The sequence below is a fragment of the Corylus avellana genome, chromosome ca11 (assembly GCF_901000735.1).
Source record: "Corylus avellana chromosome ca11, CavTom2PMs-1.0".
NCBI lineage: Eukaryota > Viridiplantae > Streptophyta > Magnoliopsida > Fagales > Betulaceae > Corylus > Corylus avellana.
The window spans coordinates 8,377,126-8,396,877 of record NC_081551.1 but is presented as its reverse complement, the minus strand read 5'-3'; the positions used below and the strand labels follow the sequence as shown (position 1 = coordinate 8,396,877).

At 38.0% G+C, this 19,752-nt stretch overlaps 1 protein-coding gene across 9 annotated transcripts; it reads right to left on the bottom strand.

The window, feature by feature from the left end:
• Window positions 1–219: 219 nt before the first annotated feature.
• Window positions 220–11,271, bottom strand: LOC132166041 (putative disease resistance RPP13-like protein 1). Of its 9 annotated transcripts, XM_059576789.1 has the most exons (11): window positions 7,200–11,271; window positions 7,009–7,112; window positions 5,290–5,369; window positions 4,520–5,157; window positions 4,328–4,433; window positions 3,270–3,398; window positions 3,017–3,100; window positions 1,958–2,682; window positions 1,226–1,298; window positions 679–1,115; window positions 220–590 (listed from the first exon to the last, which is right to left on the bottom strand). In XM_059576789.1, the coding sequence occupies exon 1, from the start codon at window positions 11,216–11,218 to the stop codon at window positions 7,232–7,234; it is 3,987 nt and encodes a 1,328-aa protein (XP_059432772.1). In that variant the 5' UTR covers window positions 11,219–11,271; the 3' UTR covers window positions 220–590; window positions 679–1,115; window positions 1,226–1,298; window positions 1,958–2,682; window positions 3,017–3,100; window positions 3,270–3,398; window positions 4,328–4,433; window positions 4,520–5,157; window positions 5,290–5,369; window positions 7,009–7,112; window positions 7,200–7,231. The 9 variants fall into 9 exon arrangements, with proteins under 9 accessions (XP_059432772.1, XP_059432766.1, XP_059432765.1 ...); XM_059576783.1 differs by having other exon boundaries at window positions 679–1,298; window positions 3,252–3,398; XM_059576782.1 differs by having other exon boundaries at window positions 679–1,298.
• Window positions 11,272–19,752: the final 8,481 nt, after the last annotated feature.

Genomic DNA, 19,752 nt, shown 5'->3' with positions numbered 1-19,752 from the left:
GTAGCTTTCAGGAGAAAAGGTATTGAATGGTAATTCAAAGTTTAGGGGAAAGATTGTGGCTTTGAAGTTCTTAAGGGATGGAAAAAGGAAGTACTCGGTTAATGCTTCAAATCAGATTCAGAAATACTGAATTTTGAGGGGTTTGATTATGTATGAGCAACCAAAAGAAAAAAAAAAAAGACAAACAAACAGAGCAAACCGAGAAGTGCACACTAAAAATGAACTACAGGACATCTTAGTAAGTCAAAAAAATATGCAGAATAAATAACTCGGTATATAAGGCCAATCATTGGCTTACTTGTCTCGGTTTTTCTATTCTAAGAAAAAGTTAAAATCTAAAAAAGTTGGACAATTTACAGTGCAACTACAAGTCTGCATGCTCTGTTTGTTTACATTATTTGATCCCAAGCATATGACACTGGTTATTAACAATAAAAAGTGACCCTATAAACAAGGAATTGAGAATTGACGGTAAAATCAAGATTTATAGAAAGCCAAATCATGAGAACATGGTATTCTCAATGGAGTTCTTCATAATTCTGGACTGTGACATAACTCAACTGCTTATGTTCGGAATAGTGAAGAGCATCCTGTATTAACAAAGATAGCAATTAACAAAACCTAAAATAAAGAGGTTAAATTATAATTAGTAGATTAGGTGGTTGAAAAGTGTAGTACCTAGCTAGCCACAAATGCTGAAATCTATCGAAACTGGGGACCCTTGCTAGACTTTGGATTATTCAATCAAATCGTAATCAATCCATTTCTGTTTGACATGAGCAATCTTGCGCCATTCTTTTCCTTTTTTATCTTGCCATTGTTTTGTCAACAAAGGACAGTCTGAGATTTTTAGAATAGAAAGAGAGGCAGGTAACCCCTTGTCTGGCATGTACTTGAGCTTAGGACAGTCACAGATATTTAGAACTTCAAGAGCACAGAGTTGTTGAAACTCCTCCTTGTCCAAAGATGTCAAATTTGGGAAGTCAGAAATGGAAAGATAGGTCAAACTGGTGGGCAGCCACCGTGCCTCTGGGAAGAACTCCACATCTTCATGTCTTGTTCCACCAATTGACAAACCTTTAAGAATGGGAAGCTGCTGCAAATCCCATCCCATCCTACTCGCAATAAGTTTGTCACAACGATCGATCTCAATTGATTTAATACTGGAAGGCAAGCCCCCCTCAGGAAGAGAGACAATTTTTGGACATCGACTTACAAGTAATACCTCAAGAGATGGCAGGAGTATGTGCAATATCTACAGTACCACGGGGGACAACTGGAAGAGGCCAGAAATCACTCTGCAAATGGCCAAAATAACAAACATCAGAAATGCAACTCAAGCCAAACATGAGAAGGTGCATACGTATCAGACAATACACAAAATTTGAAATGCGTTTCCGCTTTACTAGATTCAGTTTATAGTTAATAAATCAAAACCACATGGTAGTATAAACAAAATGGGATTGATGTTGTGCTTTTCCAACAACTACTTTCCAGACTCATTGACTTGAGGTACTGAATGAGAAACCCAAAGATACAATAAAAGTGGAAGAGACATGGAAAAGAGCAGAAAAGTGGACAATAATAATTCTCTACTGAGTCCTCAATAATTTGTACTTAACTACTCAGTTTTGGCAAAGTGAAGTAAATGAAGAATTAACCAGTGGGCAGAGCATTCTGTTTTGGAGAAATGTTACACATACTCCCATGTGCTCACTCTCAAATGCTCACTCTTTGAAGTGACAGTAAAAATTAACATTAGATGCTACATGTACTTTCATTTGTTATTTATCCAATTATGATTTTCACTGCCACGTTATGGAGTGAGTACTTGGGAATGAAGACTTGGGAGTATGTGTAGTACTCATCTTCTATTTTATCAAAGACAGGAATGAAGGAAACCTAAAATAGAGAGCATAAATATATTGATAAATTAGTATGTTGAAAATGTATGTACCTAACTGTAAAAGCTGATATTGTACCGAAAATTGGGGGCTCTTGCTAGACTTTTAGCTTATTCAATCCATGTGAGCAATCTTAGGCCATCCTTTTTCCTCTTTTCCTCTTTTACATTGCCACTGTTTCTTCAACAAAGGACATTCCCAGATCCATAGAATAGATAGGGAGGCCAACAACCCTATTCTGGCATGTACTTGAATGGGAATTTAAAGATAAGCAATGCTTGAAGAACACTGAGGTGTTGAAGCCCCTTCTTGTCCAAATATTTCAAATTTGGAAAGCCAGAGATGGAAAGAGAGGTCAGACTGGTGGGCAGCAACTATGCCTCTAGGAAGAACTCCACATCTCAATAATTGCCACCGATTGTCAAATATCTAAGAAAGGGGAAGTTCTGCAAAACCCATCCCATTATACATCCAAGCATAGATGTTAATTGATTTCAGATTGGAAGGGAAGCCCCTTCAAGAAACCACTCAACTTCTGGACAAATAATTACATCTAATTTCTCAAGAGACGAAAGGAGTGTGTGCATCTTGTCAGGAAGTGATCTCAACTCCTTTAACTCTAACAATGCGGACCAATCACTAGCATTAGCTGTTTCAACAACGCTAGCTTTAGACTCCTTTAACTCCACACTTGATTTACATAGTGCTATCGAATTCCCATTTTCCGCTTTAGGAAGATAGGAAGATGTCCTGTAACCCATTAAACAGCTAAAACATCCTGTCATGCAAAACCAAACAACTTCTCGGTCAATCAGAATCAAAGTTTAGGGGAAAGATTATATTTTGAATAGTTTGAATATGACAACTAAAAGTCAACTAAAAGTATTGATCAAATGACATGTTAGACATCTAACATATATGCAGAAAAACTAGGTGTATAAGGGCCAATCATTCACTTACTTGTCTTTGTCTTTCCATTCTAACAAAAATTTAGAACCAAAAAAATGGAATTTAAAAACCCAATAGGAGTGAGAATTGATTGCTTTACATGTTGGAATTGATGATTGACACTCAAATGGAGATTTATAAAAACATAAATCATGGGAACAAACCTTTGTTGATTCAGAGGACCCTTAATTTCATAGAGTTCTCAATAATTTTTGGTGGTGACATGAGAGAGACTCAACTGCTTATGCCTAGAAAGGTAAAAGTAAATTAAGAATTAATAAGTGAGCAGGGCATACTGTTTTATCAGACATTAAAAACTCAAATTCACTCAAATCGAGCTTCGATTTCTCTGTCCTTGGAAAGGAACTTCTAAAATACGAGAGAAGTCATGATTATTACTTCTGGGGTTCACCATACCCAAAAACTTGCAAAAGCTTGAACATTGATGACAATGGCGACGATGATCCCTTATATATTCTTGTTAGTACCAAGCCCAACTCCTTCACTCCATCAGGCAAGAGGATCAGTTGCCCACATCACATGTACCTGCAACATATACACACTAATTTCATTACCCAAAAGGCAAAGTAAAAGGCATGTAGAGAATCCCCTGTTTCCATGCTCAAAAAACGGATGGAAAGAAAAGAAAACAACACCTAGAGATTAATGTTAATACACTGTTTGGTTGCCCAAGGCATCAAATTTTAACTCCAGATGCAATTCCATTGGTGCTTGATTCCTTCAAGTTTGACACTTCGTCAAATCTTAACATTGAAAATCATTATTTCAGCTCATTTTGTTCTGAAATAATTTACGGAAAGTTTCTAAAACTTAAAGCAATGCTCCGTTTGGAACTTGTAAAAACATTTAAAATAAAAAGCCTCATTTTTTAATTTTGATTTGTGTGATTTTATTAAAAAGCAAAGAAATCAACCAATTCTTTAAGAGCAATGAATTGTTGCAAACTTCTTCTGCTCGGTTACGTTAGTAGAGTCATGCTTAACAGTTAGTTTATGCTTCAAATCATTTCAGGGAACATTGAATCTCTAAGGGTTTGAATTTATATAAGAAACAAAAAAATAAAAACAGAGCAAACCTAGAAGTTGTACAATAAAAATCAAATGAAAGTATTGATTAAATAACATCAAACACCTATGCAGAATAAGTGGGTATATAATAAGCTGTAGTTGTCACGGTCTTTCTATTCTAAAAAACAATTTCAAATCTAAAAATAAAAAATAAAAGACACTAGACAATTTACAGTGCAAGTCTGCATCCTCTAGTGGCAAATTCAGGAGAGAGCCCTTCTTAAGAGAAAAATACCCAACAGAAGTGAGAGTGGCAGGAAGCAGTTGACATGATTTGATTACAAGCATGACACTTGTTATTGAAAATAAAAAGTGATCCTATAAACAAGGAATTGAGAATTGACAGTAAAATCAAGATTTATAGAAAGACAAATCATGGGAACATACCTTGTTTATTCATGGCATCACCAATTCTCTATGGAGCTCTCAATAATTCTAGGCGGTGACGTGACTCAACTGCTTATGTCCGGAATGGTGAAGTGGGCGGAGCATTCTGTTTTATCAAAGATAGCAACTAAGCAAATTAAATAGAGAGAGTATATTACATTGATAAATTAGGAGATTAAAAAGTGCACGTACCAAAATTAGGGACTCTTGCTAGACTTCTTGCTTATTCAATCAATTCGTAACCAATCCATTTTTGTTCGACATGAGCAATTTTGCGCCATTCTTTTCCTTTTTTACTTTGCCACTCTTTCTTCAACAAAGGACAGTTGTATAATTTTTAGAATAGAAAGGGAGGCAAGTAGCTCCTGTTCTGGTATGAACTTGAGCTTAGGGCGGTTCGAGATATGCAATTTTTCAAGAGCAATGAGGCGCTGAACCCCCTTCTTGTCCAAAGATTTCAAATTTGAGTCAAAGATGTGAAGAGAGGTCAAACTGGTGGGCAGCAACTGCACCTTTGGGAAGGACTCCACATCTTCAGAATTGCCACTGATTCTCAAATGTTAAAGAAAAGGGAGGTTTTGCAAACCCCATCCCATCCAACTTGCAACGAGTTTGTCAAAACCGTTGATGGTAATTGGTTTCAGATTGGAAGGCAAGCCCCTTTCAGAAAATGACTCAACTTCTTGACAATGACTTACAACCAATTCCTCAAGAGACACAAGGAGTACATGCATTACTTTCTTGTTGGTCTTCTTTGACAATTACTTCGAGATGAGCTACACTTCGAAGCACTGTCAGATGACTATGGAACCAAAACGGGATTTGGTGATCTGAAATAATCCAAATAAAACCAAAATTTCAGTATCATTGAGTTTGTAAACTTCAGTATCATTGAGTTTGTAAATTAATTCATAAAAGAGTAAGGAAAAAAAAAAATCAAGTAAACAGACACACCAATATACCTTTGAACCACCTATTGGTACGCATGCAGGAGAAGTGCTTGCCCCCAAGATGTTTATACCATTCGGAGTTCTCAAAGCAGCTGCATAGAAAAGATGGTTGTAAAAGGAGCTATTATGGCACTGAATTTCACAGGCAATAGAATCAAATACATAAAAACAACAAGGGCAGGTGAGGATAAGTTTATACCATTCAGTGCCATTCGGAGTTCTTATTGCTTGCATGATTTTCAAAATACTTCTTGTGATCTATAATTTTTTCTTCCCTATATAGACTCACTACTCATCAAATTTATAATCAGCTAATGATTAATTTTTGCTGCAATTACCCAATGAAATATAAACTTGCTTACACAAACAAATTGGTAAATAGACATAAAAACAGAAAATTAAAAGTGAATGACACTTATGGATCACCAACTCTTGAAGACTGCTGTTGGAGTCTATCATTCCCTCATGGAGGGACACAAGTGAGTCACATCCACTTTTCCAGAGGGCTTTTAATGGAGAGGAAAGACCATTCTTAATGATGTAGCGGATTATTTGGTAACAATAATCAGAAGGATTATTTGGTAACAATAATCAGAAGCATCTACGTCTTTTGACCAAAAGATAAAACAAGCCTTCAAGTTTAAAGGACGATAAACTCCGCAGAGTATTTGAGAAATTCTCAGATTTTATAATAATTCAAGTTGTGTCTTTTACATTACAGACTAACATATATATATATATATATATATATATATATAGAGAGAGAGAGAGAGAGAGAGAGAGAGGGAGGAAAAATACTTGTAGAGATAGTAAACCTACTCGAAGTAGTGAAAGTACACCTAATCCTAGTAATAAAAGTAAACATAATCCTAGTAAGGAAAGAATCCTAGAAAGGACAGGAAATAAAGTCTTCATTAAAATTAGAATAGAAATAAAATAAAATCTTCATCTTCGCGGTCATATTGAATCAAATGTAGCGTCCTATATCACTTAAGAAGGGACATGAGTGAGAAACAGCCATTGATCACTAACTCTTGACGACCACTATTGGAGGCTATCATTCCCTCGGGAAGGTATTCTAAATTCCTACACCATATGATGTGGAGGGTTTTTAATGTAGATGGAAGACCATCCTTATGAAGGGATTCTAGTGGATGACATCCTTCAATTTTGAGCTTTCGCATTCCAGTAGGTAATTTCTTTAACATCTCATTACAATAGCCTAGCTCCAATTCACGAATAGCAGGAGACCTTGGGAGTGGAGCCACCAGCTGTGAACATACACTAATCTCAAGTTTGGCCAAAGAAGGAAGACTGATGAGCAACCCTCCTGTTAGCTTAGGACAACAATTAAAATAAAGCTTTTCAAGTAGAAGAAAAGCTACACCTCCATTTTCGTCACCAAAAGAAACCCTCTCCTCCCACTTCGCCATACGCTCAATCAAACCTAAGAACTTTAAGGGGCACCAAATGGCTTAATTAAAGAAGAACCACTACCACAAAAGTTACGACCCACTGTAACAACTTTATCAAACCTAACAATTGAAAGGTTCTGCAAAGAGTGAAAGCTGACCAAGCAGTGGCAAGCTATTGCAATATTTGTAGTTTTGTAGATAAAGGATGCTACATTCCAAGCAGTTTACATTGACAATAAAAGCGATCCTATAAACAAGAAATTGGTAATTGACAATAAAATCAATATTTATAGAAAGAAAAATCATAGGAACATACCTTGTTGATTCAAAGCATCCCCAATTCTCTATGGAGTTCCCAATTACTCTAGACGGTGACATGACTCAACTGGTTATGTTCAAAATGGTGAAGTGAAGAGCATTCTGTTTCAACAATGATAGCAGCTAAGCAAATTAAAATAGAGAGAGTAAATGATATTGATAAATTAGGTGGTTGAAAAGTGCAGGTACCAAAATTTGGGGACTCTTGCTAGACTTTTAGCTCATTCAATCCATTCGCGATCCATCCGTTTCCGTTCGACATGAGCAATCTTGTGCCATTCTTTTCCTTTTTTACTTTGCCACTCTATCTTCAGCAAAGGACAGTAGTCGATCCATAGAAATAAAAGGGAGGGAGGTAACCCCTGTTCTGGCATGTACTTGAGATTAGGGCAGTTGTAGATATACAAATTTTCAAGAGCATAAAGGTGTTGAAGCCCCTTCTTGTCCAAAGATTTCAAATTTAGAAAGCTATAGATGGAAAGAGAGGTTAGACTGGTGGGCAGCAACTGTGCCTCTGGGAAAGACTCCACATCTTCAAATTCGCCACTGATTGACAAATCTCTAAGGAATGGCAGGTACTGCAAACCCCATCCCATCCGACTCGCAACGAGTTTGCCACAACTGATGATTTTAATTGATTTCAGATTGGAAGGCAAGCCCCCTTCAGGAAGCGACTCAACTTTTGCACAATTAGATACTTCCAGCTCCTCAAGAGACGGAAGGAGTATGTGCATATTTTCAGGAAGTGATCTCAGGCTCTCACATTCAAGGACCAAAAGTGATGTAAGGCGGGATGCACGCAATCCTCCTTTTGGAAAAGATACAAACTTAGGGCAAATAGAGATTTTTATGTTCAAGGTGACTAAATCATGTTCATAATTGTCTGGAATGGTAAGAGATATCAGATTGCTACACTCCCAGAATTGGACGTGATAAAGCTTTGGGAATAAATCTAATGGAAAGGACTTGAGAGTCTTGGATTTATACAAGTTTAGTTCTTTAACAGATGTATAGTCTACGTGCATTGGGAGATCTAACTTCATACAACTCTCAATCGTAAGGGTTTTTAATGTAGAGGGAAGACCATCCTTAGGAAAGGACACAAGTGAATGACACTTACGGATCACCAATTCTTGAATATTGTTGTTGGAGTCTATCATTCCCTCAGGAAGGGTCACAAGTGAGTCACACCCACTTATCCAAAGGGTTTTTAATGTAGAGGGAAGACCATCCTTAGGAAGGGACATGAGTAAGAAACAATCATCGATCACTAACTTTTGAAGACCGCTATTGGAGTCTATCATTCCCTCCGGAAGGGACCTTAAGTTCCTACACCATATGATGCGGAGGGTTTTTAATGTAGATGGAAGACCATCCTTAGGAAAGGATTCTAGTGGATGACATCCTTCAATTTTGAGATTTTGTATTCCAGTAGGCAATTCATTTAACAACTTCTCATTACAAAAGCGTAGCTCCAATTCACGAATAGCAGGAGACCTTGGGAGTGGAGCTACCAGCTGTGGACATACACTAATCTCAAGTTTGGCCAAATAAGGAAGATAGCTGGGCAACCCTCCTGTTAGGTTAGGACAACGATCAATATAAAGCTTTTCAAGTTGAGGAAAAGCTACACTTCCATTTTCGTCACCAAAAGAAATCCATTCCTTCCACTTCGCCATACGCTCAAACCTAAGAATTTTAAGGGCAGCAAATGGCTTAACAAAAGAAGAGCCACTGCCACAAAACTCACGACCCACTGTAACAACTTTATCAAACCCAGCAATAGAAAGGTTCTGCAGAGAGTGTAGTTGCCCAAGCGGTGGCAAGCTATTGCAATACTGGCAGTTTTGTAGACGAAGAGATGCTACATTAGAGAATGAAGAATGTCCTACCCAATCTGAAAAAAGTTTACCACTGTAGTGTCTGATAATGAGGCTTTTCAAGTTTCTATGGGGCCGGAGACTATCAAGTACAGTTTTCTGACTTTCTGGAAAGTTATTATTATATTCCCATTCCAATTCCAACTCTTCAAGGTACTTTTTATCTCCCAATCTTGCATTTATAGCATTAGTAGGAGATTCGACATTTTGGAGCCCTGAAATAGAAAGCGATCCCTGAAGATTTGTGAGTTTCCCCAACTCTCCAATGCACAACACACTACCTTCGTCGATGATAAATTTAGTCAACGTCTGGAGGCATTTTAATCTACCGAGTTGTATTGGCATCTCTTTTATGCTAGTTCCAATAATATCAAGATGACGCAAATTAACAAGTTTCCACATATCTCTAGGCAATCCAACAAGATCTCTACAATATGATAATATCAATGTTTGCAAATTGTACAGTTGGCATATTGAATCAGGCAGTCTTTCAACATTAGTGCAAGAGAGATCCAAGTAGCGTAGGTATTTAAATTTGCCAATTGAATCTAACAATTCAGTAATGTTCCCATAGTTCGACAAAGAAAGCACTCGTAAGCATCTTAGCGTTGGCAATATATCATGTACTACTTTCTTAGTCAAGCAGTAACAGGGCCAATACAAATGAAACATACTTAAATGTAGGAAAGTGCGCAACCTTTTAGCCTCGTGAAGGGTGTCAAACTTCTTCGAGCTATGAAACATTTGTTTGGAAAAATAGGACAAGTGGCGAGTATTGCTTACAACCTTAGGAGGACAATCACCCTCCAACCTTAAAATAAATTGTCCAGATATAGATTTTGCTAAATCGCTCACAAGATTATGCATTACAAAACATGACTTCTTGTAACTTGATTTTTGGAATAATGATCTTGACTCAAGAGTGAGGAAATACTCATTACCAACTTCTTCCATTGTTTTGTTTTCAGGTTGATGTAGGAAACCTTCCGCCATCCATAACAAGATTAATTGATCTTTTTTGAAATCATAATCCTTTGGAAATATTGAGCAATAAGCAAAGCATCGCTTTAGATTTGAAGAGAGATATTTGTAACTTAATCTTAGAGCCGGAAGAATGCCCATCTCATCGATTGGCAAATCCCATAATTCACTTTTCAATATCTTATCCCACTCCTCAACATCCGATTTAGATCTTAATAGAGCACCAATTGTCTTGATTGCTAACGGGAGGCCTCTGCACTTTTCCATGATTTTTCTACCTATTACTTCTAACTCTCCATGTGCATTAGATTTTCCATCATGGAATGCATATTTTGCAAATAGTGACCAACAATCTTCTTCTGCTAACTCCTTTAGTTGATACAATGCACTAGCACGCATGACTAATGCAACACTATCATTACGTGTTGTTACAATGACCTTACTTTCTTGTAACCCAGATTTGAAGGGTTTACATAGTGCCTCCCACTGAACATAATTCTCATTCCAAACATCATCTAAAACCAATAGAAACTTTTTCCCCTTTAATTTCTCTTTTAGTTCACTCTGAAGTAGATCTAGATCCTTACTATCATAAGTTGACGAGCTTACTCTCTCCAAAATTGTTTTTGTTATCTTGAACACATTAAAATCTTCTGAAACACAAACCCATGCGAGATGATCAAAAGAGTCCTTCACCTTGTTGTCATTGTATACAAGCTGTGCAAGGGAGGTCTTTCCAATCCCCCCCATGCCGACTATAGCAATCACACTCATCTCATTGCCACATACATCATTTGATAGCAACATTTTAATGATTGCCTCCTTGTCATCACCCCTACCACAAATATCAGATTCTTCAACCAAAGAAGTCGTGGGCAATCTTTCAGAAGATTTCCCTCCAATACCCTCTTTCAGACCTATAAGATTTTTTTGGTCTGCTAGATATTCTAGTCTGCCAAGTACTTCTTTTATCTTTGGCTCTATCTCTTGGACAAAAGAATTACGAAAAGCAAACATGGACTTTCGTACCTTGCTTGCAGTGGTTTGAAACTGAGCATCCAACTCGCTTCGCAAGGCTTCAGTAGAAATCTCATCCAAGACTTGCTCTGCATCATAGATTGCATCTTTTAGCTTATCAAGCCACTCCTTCACAGCAGGTTTCGTAACTTGCAACTCCTCCGCGTCTTCCAGCACTGCATTGAGGGTCAAGAAAGTTGTCTTCAACTTCATTAGGAGTTTGTCGGAGAGTTTTCGTTGCTGAAAGAAGTCAACGAACTCGCCAGATGCCATTCTGGAGAAAAAAGCTTCGAGGAAGGGAGAGAGAAAAATGGTTGCAATCTCAGCCATGTTTTCTTCTTTGGAAATCAAAGGAATGAAGGAAGGGGAATGCAAAAGGCAGATCAAAACCAGATAGGAAGCTGTGTATTGCTTTACCAATGAATAAATGGACTCATATTCATTGCACAGTGAAAAGGAGGGACCCACCCGGGGCAGTACCCACGTGATATACTCCCAAAACATTGAAGTCGGTTGGAAACGGGCCAAACGGCCTACATGAATTAGTTTGATAAAGTAATGAGAGAGTTTAAGTGGAGACCAACTCATTAACGTCAAATATATGCGTTGCTTTTACACCGTATATAACAATCTTTTTTGCTTTACATATTCATCCCTTGAAATCTTTCCTTTCCTTGTTTCTTTCCTTCTCTTTAGATAAATATAACGAAAAGATTTTGGTAGGTTGAATAAGGGGAATGCTAAGTTTTCTTAGTATTCTTATGTTCGAAGTACATATTATTTTAAAAAATAAAAATTAAAAATTAAAAAAAATTTAAAAAAAAAAAAAAAAAAAAAAAAAAAAAGGTTCTTATTTCTCTCACCTCACTTGAATTTTAATAAAATAGAGGATAACTTCTATAAGAAGCTGATGTAAACCAGCTTCTTTGTGCCCACCAATAGAAATCTATCACATAAGGTTTTGCACCAAATCAAATAAGCACCAAAACACTAGATTATATAGGTTTTTTCAATTTTTTTTTTTTTTTTTTTTTTAAGATCGCGGTTGGTGGACCCCTCTTAGTCTATTTAGGTGGGCTCAGCTGAAGCCACCCCAACAAGCAGGGTGGCCTCACTCCAGGCGATGGCTCACGCACACTCAAATGGCTGGGGTAGCCCACACAATCTTAAAAAAGAAAAAAAAAAATGAAAAACCTATATAATCTAGTGTTTTGGTGCTTATTTGATTTGGTGCAATAATCCTATGTGGCAGATTTCTATTGGTGGGTTTACATCAACTCTTTATAGAAATTATCCTCTAATAAATAATATCCACATAAGATTAAGAGAACCCCAAAAGATCACCTAATATTTCTTATTAAATAATGCCCGTTGCGGTGGAATCCAGATCATCTCACTTCATCAAAGAGAAAGGAGAGCAAGAAATTTCTTATTGATTGACATGGGAAGGGTGACTTGAGTCCTAGTCTTTGGTATCATCACAAATAGCCCGTGAAGTTTTGAACCTTTCCTTAACTTTATGGTCTATGTTAAAATGAAATTTTTCAATATTTTGATCCTCAATAAATGTTGCAACATAAATAGTTCTCTTTGAGAGCATTTCTAGCAATTAATTTTATTTTGATTTTCTCTATAGATAAGAAAGAAAAAAATTTTTTTTTTTTTTAACGAATTATCTCTTCATTGATATTATAATGAAATGGGTAAAAATATTCTGTACAATGCCAAAGATATAATTTGGAATCTTCACAACTTAAATATTATCTATGATATATACAATAGCTTCTCGGGCTATTATAAGACAATATATATGAAAAGTCACCGTCTTAATTAATTTCAGATATACAGCAAATTCTAGCCAATTACGTCTCTATCCTCTGCTAAGTTCTTGATTCCCTGGCTTTTTTATCACTGCTACTAGTGTTTTATCAATCGCAATCTCCTTCACAGCCTTTACCATAGTGACAATTCTTCTTTATGCTTGATGATTCCTCCGTCATCGGTCTATGGTTTGCTTCTAGAAAATGAACCATAAAAAAATAAAAGATCGACCAGAAACCAATTTTATTATTCTTAAGGATTCGTGAAAACAAAACCTATGAAAACAAATAAAACTTCACCACATAAATCGCTACTAACAGCAGAGCTAGAGATAATACATTCATATTTTAAAATAACGAAAATACAATAACAAAAACCCAACACACTCTCACCCGTTCCACGCGCCACTGTCAACCAGTCACACGCCACTAAAAAGCACCCCGAGAACCATTAACACACGCGCCATGATCGATCTATGGTGAAGGCGGAAAAAGGGAGGTAGAAGGGGAAAAGAGAAAGGGGGTGAGGAGGAGGGAGTCGTAAGTCCTTCCTCCCACTATACTATGCTCTCTTTGTGCTGCTCTCTTTCTAGGGTTAGAAAGAAAATGAATTATAGGACGCGGTTGGAAATGTTCCAAACACATTGAAGAACAGGGGGCACAAAGCTAGGAGTGGAACATGGGCTATATCACATACTTAATATTGAATTTACAATTATAACCTTATATCATTAATCATGAGAGAGAGAGAGAGAGAGAGGAGTGAATGTTGTCAAATTTTTTAAAAGATGAAATGAAACAAAAGTTATAAAGACGACCCATAAGGCTATTCATGGCCTACCAGCAAAAGAAGGAAAAAGAAGACAAAAAATGAAGGCAAACGAAACATGAAAGAAAGAAACTTCATGGATATTTCCTTTGAAATAGACATATTAGAATGTACAAGTGCACAACCAACATGTCCTCAATCAATAATTGTGCAAGTGGACAATAAAGCCGTTGTGAATAGATGAAGTATGCTAGAACAAATTGTTGTTACCGTGCACAACAATAATGAATAATATGGAATCGAAAAGAAAGAGAGATCAAGAGAGAGTCGAGACATAGATTTATGTGGTTCGGCAATGTGCCTACGTCCACAAGAGAGAATGCGGCTATATTTTACTATTCAATGATTTAGAATTACAACATAACATATTTATAGGAAAACCCTAATTATAAGTATTTTGGAAAATCTCAAAATACTCCCACAACTTATTTGTCCCCAAGCCCATATAAACTAATTACACCCAATAGGCCAGTAGTAGAATATAAGCCACTTGTTCCAACAATCTCTACCTTGGTGAATATTCACATTTTTGAAGATAATCAAGTATTAGGCCTCCACCTAGAACTGATAAGTTTGGGGATGCCACCTCCTCTCCTTTCCTTTCTAGCACCTGGAGACATTTGTTAAATCCAAGCAATGCTTGAACTTGTCTGTGGTAACAGGCTTCGTCAATATGTCCACTGCATTCTCAGAAGTGTGAATCTTTTCAAGTAACAATTCACCTGTAGCAACCAAGTCCCTGATCTTGTGAAACCTCACATCAATGTGCTTGGTTCTCATATGATATACCTGGTTCTTTGCCAAGTAAATGGCACTCTGACTGTCACAATAAAACCGAACTCCACCTTGCTGAATACCTAGCTCCCTAACTAACCCTGTGAGCCACAAAGCTTCGTTTGCAGCCTCAGCCGCCGCCATGTACTCCGCCTCAGTCGTGGACATCGCAACTGTGGACTGGATCATAGACCTCCAACATATGGGTCCTCCTGCAAGAGTGAATGCATAACCTGTGGTCGACCTCCTGTCATCCAAATCCCCTGCATAATCCGCATCTACATACCCGACGATTGACAAATCACTTTTCTGTCTGACAAAACTGATGTCATACTCTGTAGTACCTTTCAAGTATCTGACAATCCATTTGACTACATCCCAGTGTTGTTTCCCCGGATTTGCCATGTACTTGCTCACCACACTGACTGCATGACCCAAATCTGGCCTGGTACATACCATAGCATACATCAGACACCCCACTACACTGGCATATTAGACCTTAGACATATCTTCAATTTCTTCAATTGTCTTTGGACACTGTGAGGTAGACAAATGGAAATGATTCGCCAAAGGTGTACTCACTGATTTCGCATTTTCCATGCTAAACCTCTCCAACACCTTCTTCACATAGCCGGCTTGAGATGCCACAATCTTTTGGCATCCCTGACCCTGCGAATCTCCATTCCAAGAATCTTCTTGGCTGTGCCCAAATCTTTCATGTCAAATTCTCTACTTAACAAAACCTTTAGTTTGTTGACCTCCACAATACTCTTAGCTCCAATAAGCATATCATCCACATACAGTAACAGAAAAATAAATGACTTATCACCAAGACTCCTCACATACACACAACAGTCATATTCACATCTCTTGTAACCAATTATGATCATGTCGGAGTCAAACCACTTATACCACTGCCTTGAAGATTGCTTCAGCCCATGAAGTGATTTCTTCAATCTATAGACCAGATGCTCCTATCCAGGTTGACTATACCCTTCTGGTTGCTCCATGTAAATCTGCTCCTCCAAATCACCATGAAGAAAAGCTGTCTTCACATCCATCTGCTCCAATTCCATGTCATAATGAGCTACCAACGCCAATACCGCTCTGATGGAAGTATGTCTGACCACAGGGGAAAATATTTCCTTATAATCAACCCCTTTCTACTGTGAGTAACCATTTACTACTAGGCTTAGCCTTGAACTCGTTTCTGATACTGCTTCCTTTTTCTTAAACACCCATTTGCACCCTATGGCCCTCTTCCTCTCTAGAAGCTCCACCAAATCTCACGTCTGGTTTTTTTGCAAAGACTCCATCTCTTCTACCATGGCATCCACCCATCTACTCTTCTCTTGGCTATTGACAGCCTCTTGAAAAGCAGTAGGATCACCGCTGCTGATGACAAGAGCATAAGAAGCTATGTCTTCAAAACCGTACTTGGTTGGTGGCCTGATAGTGCGTCTAGGCCTATCTATGACTATAGTATGATGCTCTTTAACTCCTGAAGGAGAGGTCTCTGTACCCTGAGAAGTGTTCTCTTGCATAGGAGTCTCTAACTCCATCTGCACCACCTGCTTATCACTGCTACTTCTTTCTGGCACCTGCTGCTCTTTACCCTAAGTACTTTTCAACATGGAATTTTCATCAAATACCACATCTCTACTGATCACCGCCTTGTTTGCCTTCGGATTCCAAAACTTGTTACCCTTAACCCCTTAACCCCTTTCCCATATCCGAGAAAGACACACTGTCTAGACTTTGGATCAAGCTTCGATCGATCTTCACTAGGCATGTGCACATAGGCTGGACAACCAAATACTCTCAAACCAGTGCAATCTGCCTCATTACCTGTCCACACCTCCTTCGCAACTTTTCCATCTAGTGTACCTTCGGTGACCTATTGATGAAATAGCATGCTATACTCACTGCATCTACCCAGAAAATCTTTTCAAGTCCAGCATTCAGCCTGAGACATCGTGCTCTCTTTGCAATAGACCTGTTCATTATGTCCGCCAAACCATTTTTCTGTGGTGTCTTACGTACTGTGAAATATCTCTTTATACCATGCTGCTCACAAAAATCCCTGAACTTGTCGTTTGTGTACTGAGTTCCATTATGTGTCCTAAGGCACTTAAACTTTTTCCTAGTCTGGTTCTCCACTTCAGCTTTCCACAACTTGAACTTGGCAAACGTCTTTGATTTGTGCCACATGAAGTACACTCAAACCTTTCTGGACAAATCATCAATAAAGATCACGAAATACATATGTCCTCCCCGTAACGCTGTCCTCACTGGTCCCCAAACATCAGAATAAACATAATCCAAAATACCCTCTGTCTTGTGTTTGGCTGTCTTGAATTGTAACCTATTATGCTTTCCCAAAACATAGAACTTACAACAATCAAGCTTGCACATTGTAACACTCTTTAACGGATTTCTCTTATAAAGCTCCAACATGCCCCTCTCACTCATATGACCCAACCGCATATGCCACAAAATAGTACAATCAGACTCAGACTCTACAGTGGTGACTCCACCTACAACTGTACTTCCTAACAGTTTATAGATATTCTTTGAACTTTTTTGCCCCTTGATCACTACCATCGCACCCTTAGTCACCTTCATTACTCCACCTTCAGACTTATAACCATAATCATTTGAGTCTAAGGTGCCTAATGAAATCATATTCTTTTTCACTTTTGATACATGTTTAACATCACATAACGTTCTAATCACACCATCAAACATTTTAATTCTAATATTACATATGTCAGTAATTTTGCAATGTACACCATTACCCATAGTAACTATACTAGAATTAACTGACCTATATGTGTCAAACCAATCTCTGTTGGACGTCACGTGAAATGAACATGCTGAGTCCAGAATCTAAGAATCCACAGGATGCTCTGAATTTGATGCAACAGAAAGCATATAACCATCAGCATCGTCTGAATTTTCCTCCTCTACGTTCATAGACCTTGAGGAACCTTCGTTCTTGTCGCCCTTATTCTTCTTCTTCCGGTCTGGACAATCCAACATTATGTGCCCTTTCTTCCCGCACTTATAACAATTGATGCCATTCCTCTTACTAGGCTTTGACCAAGAATTATTGCCATTCGAACCACCCTTGTTACTTCTTCTTCCACGCTCTTGGTTACCCTTTACGACTAGCCCTTCTCCTTGAAAATTTTCATCAATATTTTTCTTCCTTTTACGAAAAGCCAACAGAGCTCCTGTAACGTCATCTAACTCCAATGACTCTTTCCCCCATATTAGAGTTGTAACCAAATTCTCATACGTAGGAGAAGTTGGGAGTGAATTCAATAGCATCAACACCTTGTCTTCGTCTTCGAACTTCACATACCCTCTTGAAATCGCCGATTACCTGATTGAACACGTTGATGTGTTGGCTCAAATTCGAGCCATCTGCCATCTTCAAGCCGTACAATCGTTGCTTTAGATAGAGCTTATTCGTCAACGACTTTGACATATGCCAACTTTCCAATTTCAACTAAACTGCTGCCAGAGATTCTTCGTCCATGACATATACATCATGTCATCTCCCAGACAAAGCCGAATAGTAGCCACTGCTTTATCCTCAAGTTCCTTCCAATCTATGTCTGCCATACCTTCTGGTTTCGTCCCATATAACGCCTTCACCATCCCTTGTTGCACCAACAAATCCTTAACACATCTTTGCCATAACCTGAAATTACTAGTTCCGTTGAACTTCATCACTTCGAATTTCGTAGAAGATGTGCTAATCCCAACCATCGTAGAACTAGGCTCTGATACAAATTGTTGTTACTGTGCACAACAATGATGAATAATATGAAATCGAAAAGAGAGAGTCGAGACACATATTTACGTGGTTCGGCAATGTGCCTAAGTCCACACGAGAAAGTGCGGCTATATTTTACTATTCAATGATTTAGGGTTATAACATAACATATTTATAGGAAAGCCATAATTATAAGTATTTTGAAAACTCAAAAATACCCCCCACAACTTATTTGTCCGCAAGCCCACATAAACTAATTACACCCAGTGGGCTAGTAGTAGAATATGAGCCACTTGTTCCAACACAAATCCAGGTAGGTATGACCTGCAAGACAAAGAACAATTAGACACAAGAGCTTGCTAGAACGTGCGGGCAGGAGATAGCTCCGATGCCTAAGTCCAATGCCCAAGATGGTCCTAGGAGAAATCCTAGGGCTATCAAGATGCCACATGTCCCACTTCTAAAATATTAATAAAATATTATTTAAAGAAAATAATAAAAAAATATAATTATTATTTTGCTTTTCTTTTGTTTTTCTTTGACCCTTGGGGTTAGCCGGACCACCCTCAAGGGCCACCGTTTAGCCTGAGGCCTGAAGGTGGCCAAAGCCACCCATGGCCCTTGGGGGTAGTTCGGCCTCCCCCAAGGGCCTGAGGACAAAAAAATAAAAAAATAAAATAAAATAAAAATTAATTAATTAATTGGATTGGCCCTTGGGGTGGCCGAATCACCCAAGGGCCAAACCCATTTTATTGTTCTTGAACAATAAACCAAGGTATAAAGAGATAACAAAGCCATGAATGACAATTGCCCTCTGATCTTTGTTGCTAATAGATTGAACTAGAAATGCAAGAATCCCAGCAAACAAGGAACCCATACAGATTGGTTCCTGCAAATATATGCACAAAACTACTATCATCAGTTGAGCGATACTGGGAAACATCAGAAGATTAAAGTGGTGATCTTTTCCACTGCAAAAAAAAAAAAATACAGGAAGGAAAGCCCTAAATTGTGCCTTATAAGCAAACCATCCCATTCTATTGTCTTCCGGGTTTGAGAGATCTGACTTCTGCTTGAAACCAATGGCTTGGTTCTTGGATCGTCAAAAGCAAAACTTCTTGAGAAGTGCTAAGAACTTGGATTTCAAGGTTTTGGGTTGTTTTTTAGTGGGAATGAGTGTTGTTTCGCAATTGGATTTCAATTTGAGGAGGTATTTTCCCAGCATTAGCACAATGGAGCACCGATGGAACTCCTAATTGGGTACGATATTTGTTCCTCATGGCCGAACCACCCCAAGGACCGGCAGTCTGGAGTGGCCGAAGCCACCATTAGGCCAAATGGCCACCCCAATGGCAAAAGAAAAATAAAAGAAAAGCAAAATAATAATTATATTTTTTTATTATTTATTTTAAAAAACGTTAAATAATATTCTATTAATATTTTAGACGTGAGACAGGTGGTATCTTGATGGCCCTAAGATTAGGATTTCTCCTAGGGCTATCCTAGCCATCAACTGGAGACCTCTCCAGTCCAACTAGACTGAAGAGGATCCGGATCAGCAAAATCCCAAAGAAATATATATATATATATATATATATAATTTTTTTTACAATCACAATTCACATATATGTTAAACAAATAATCAAAATTTTGTTAA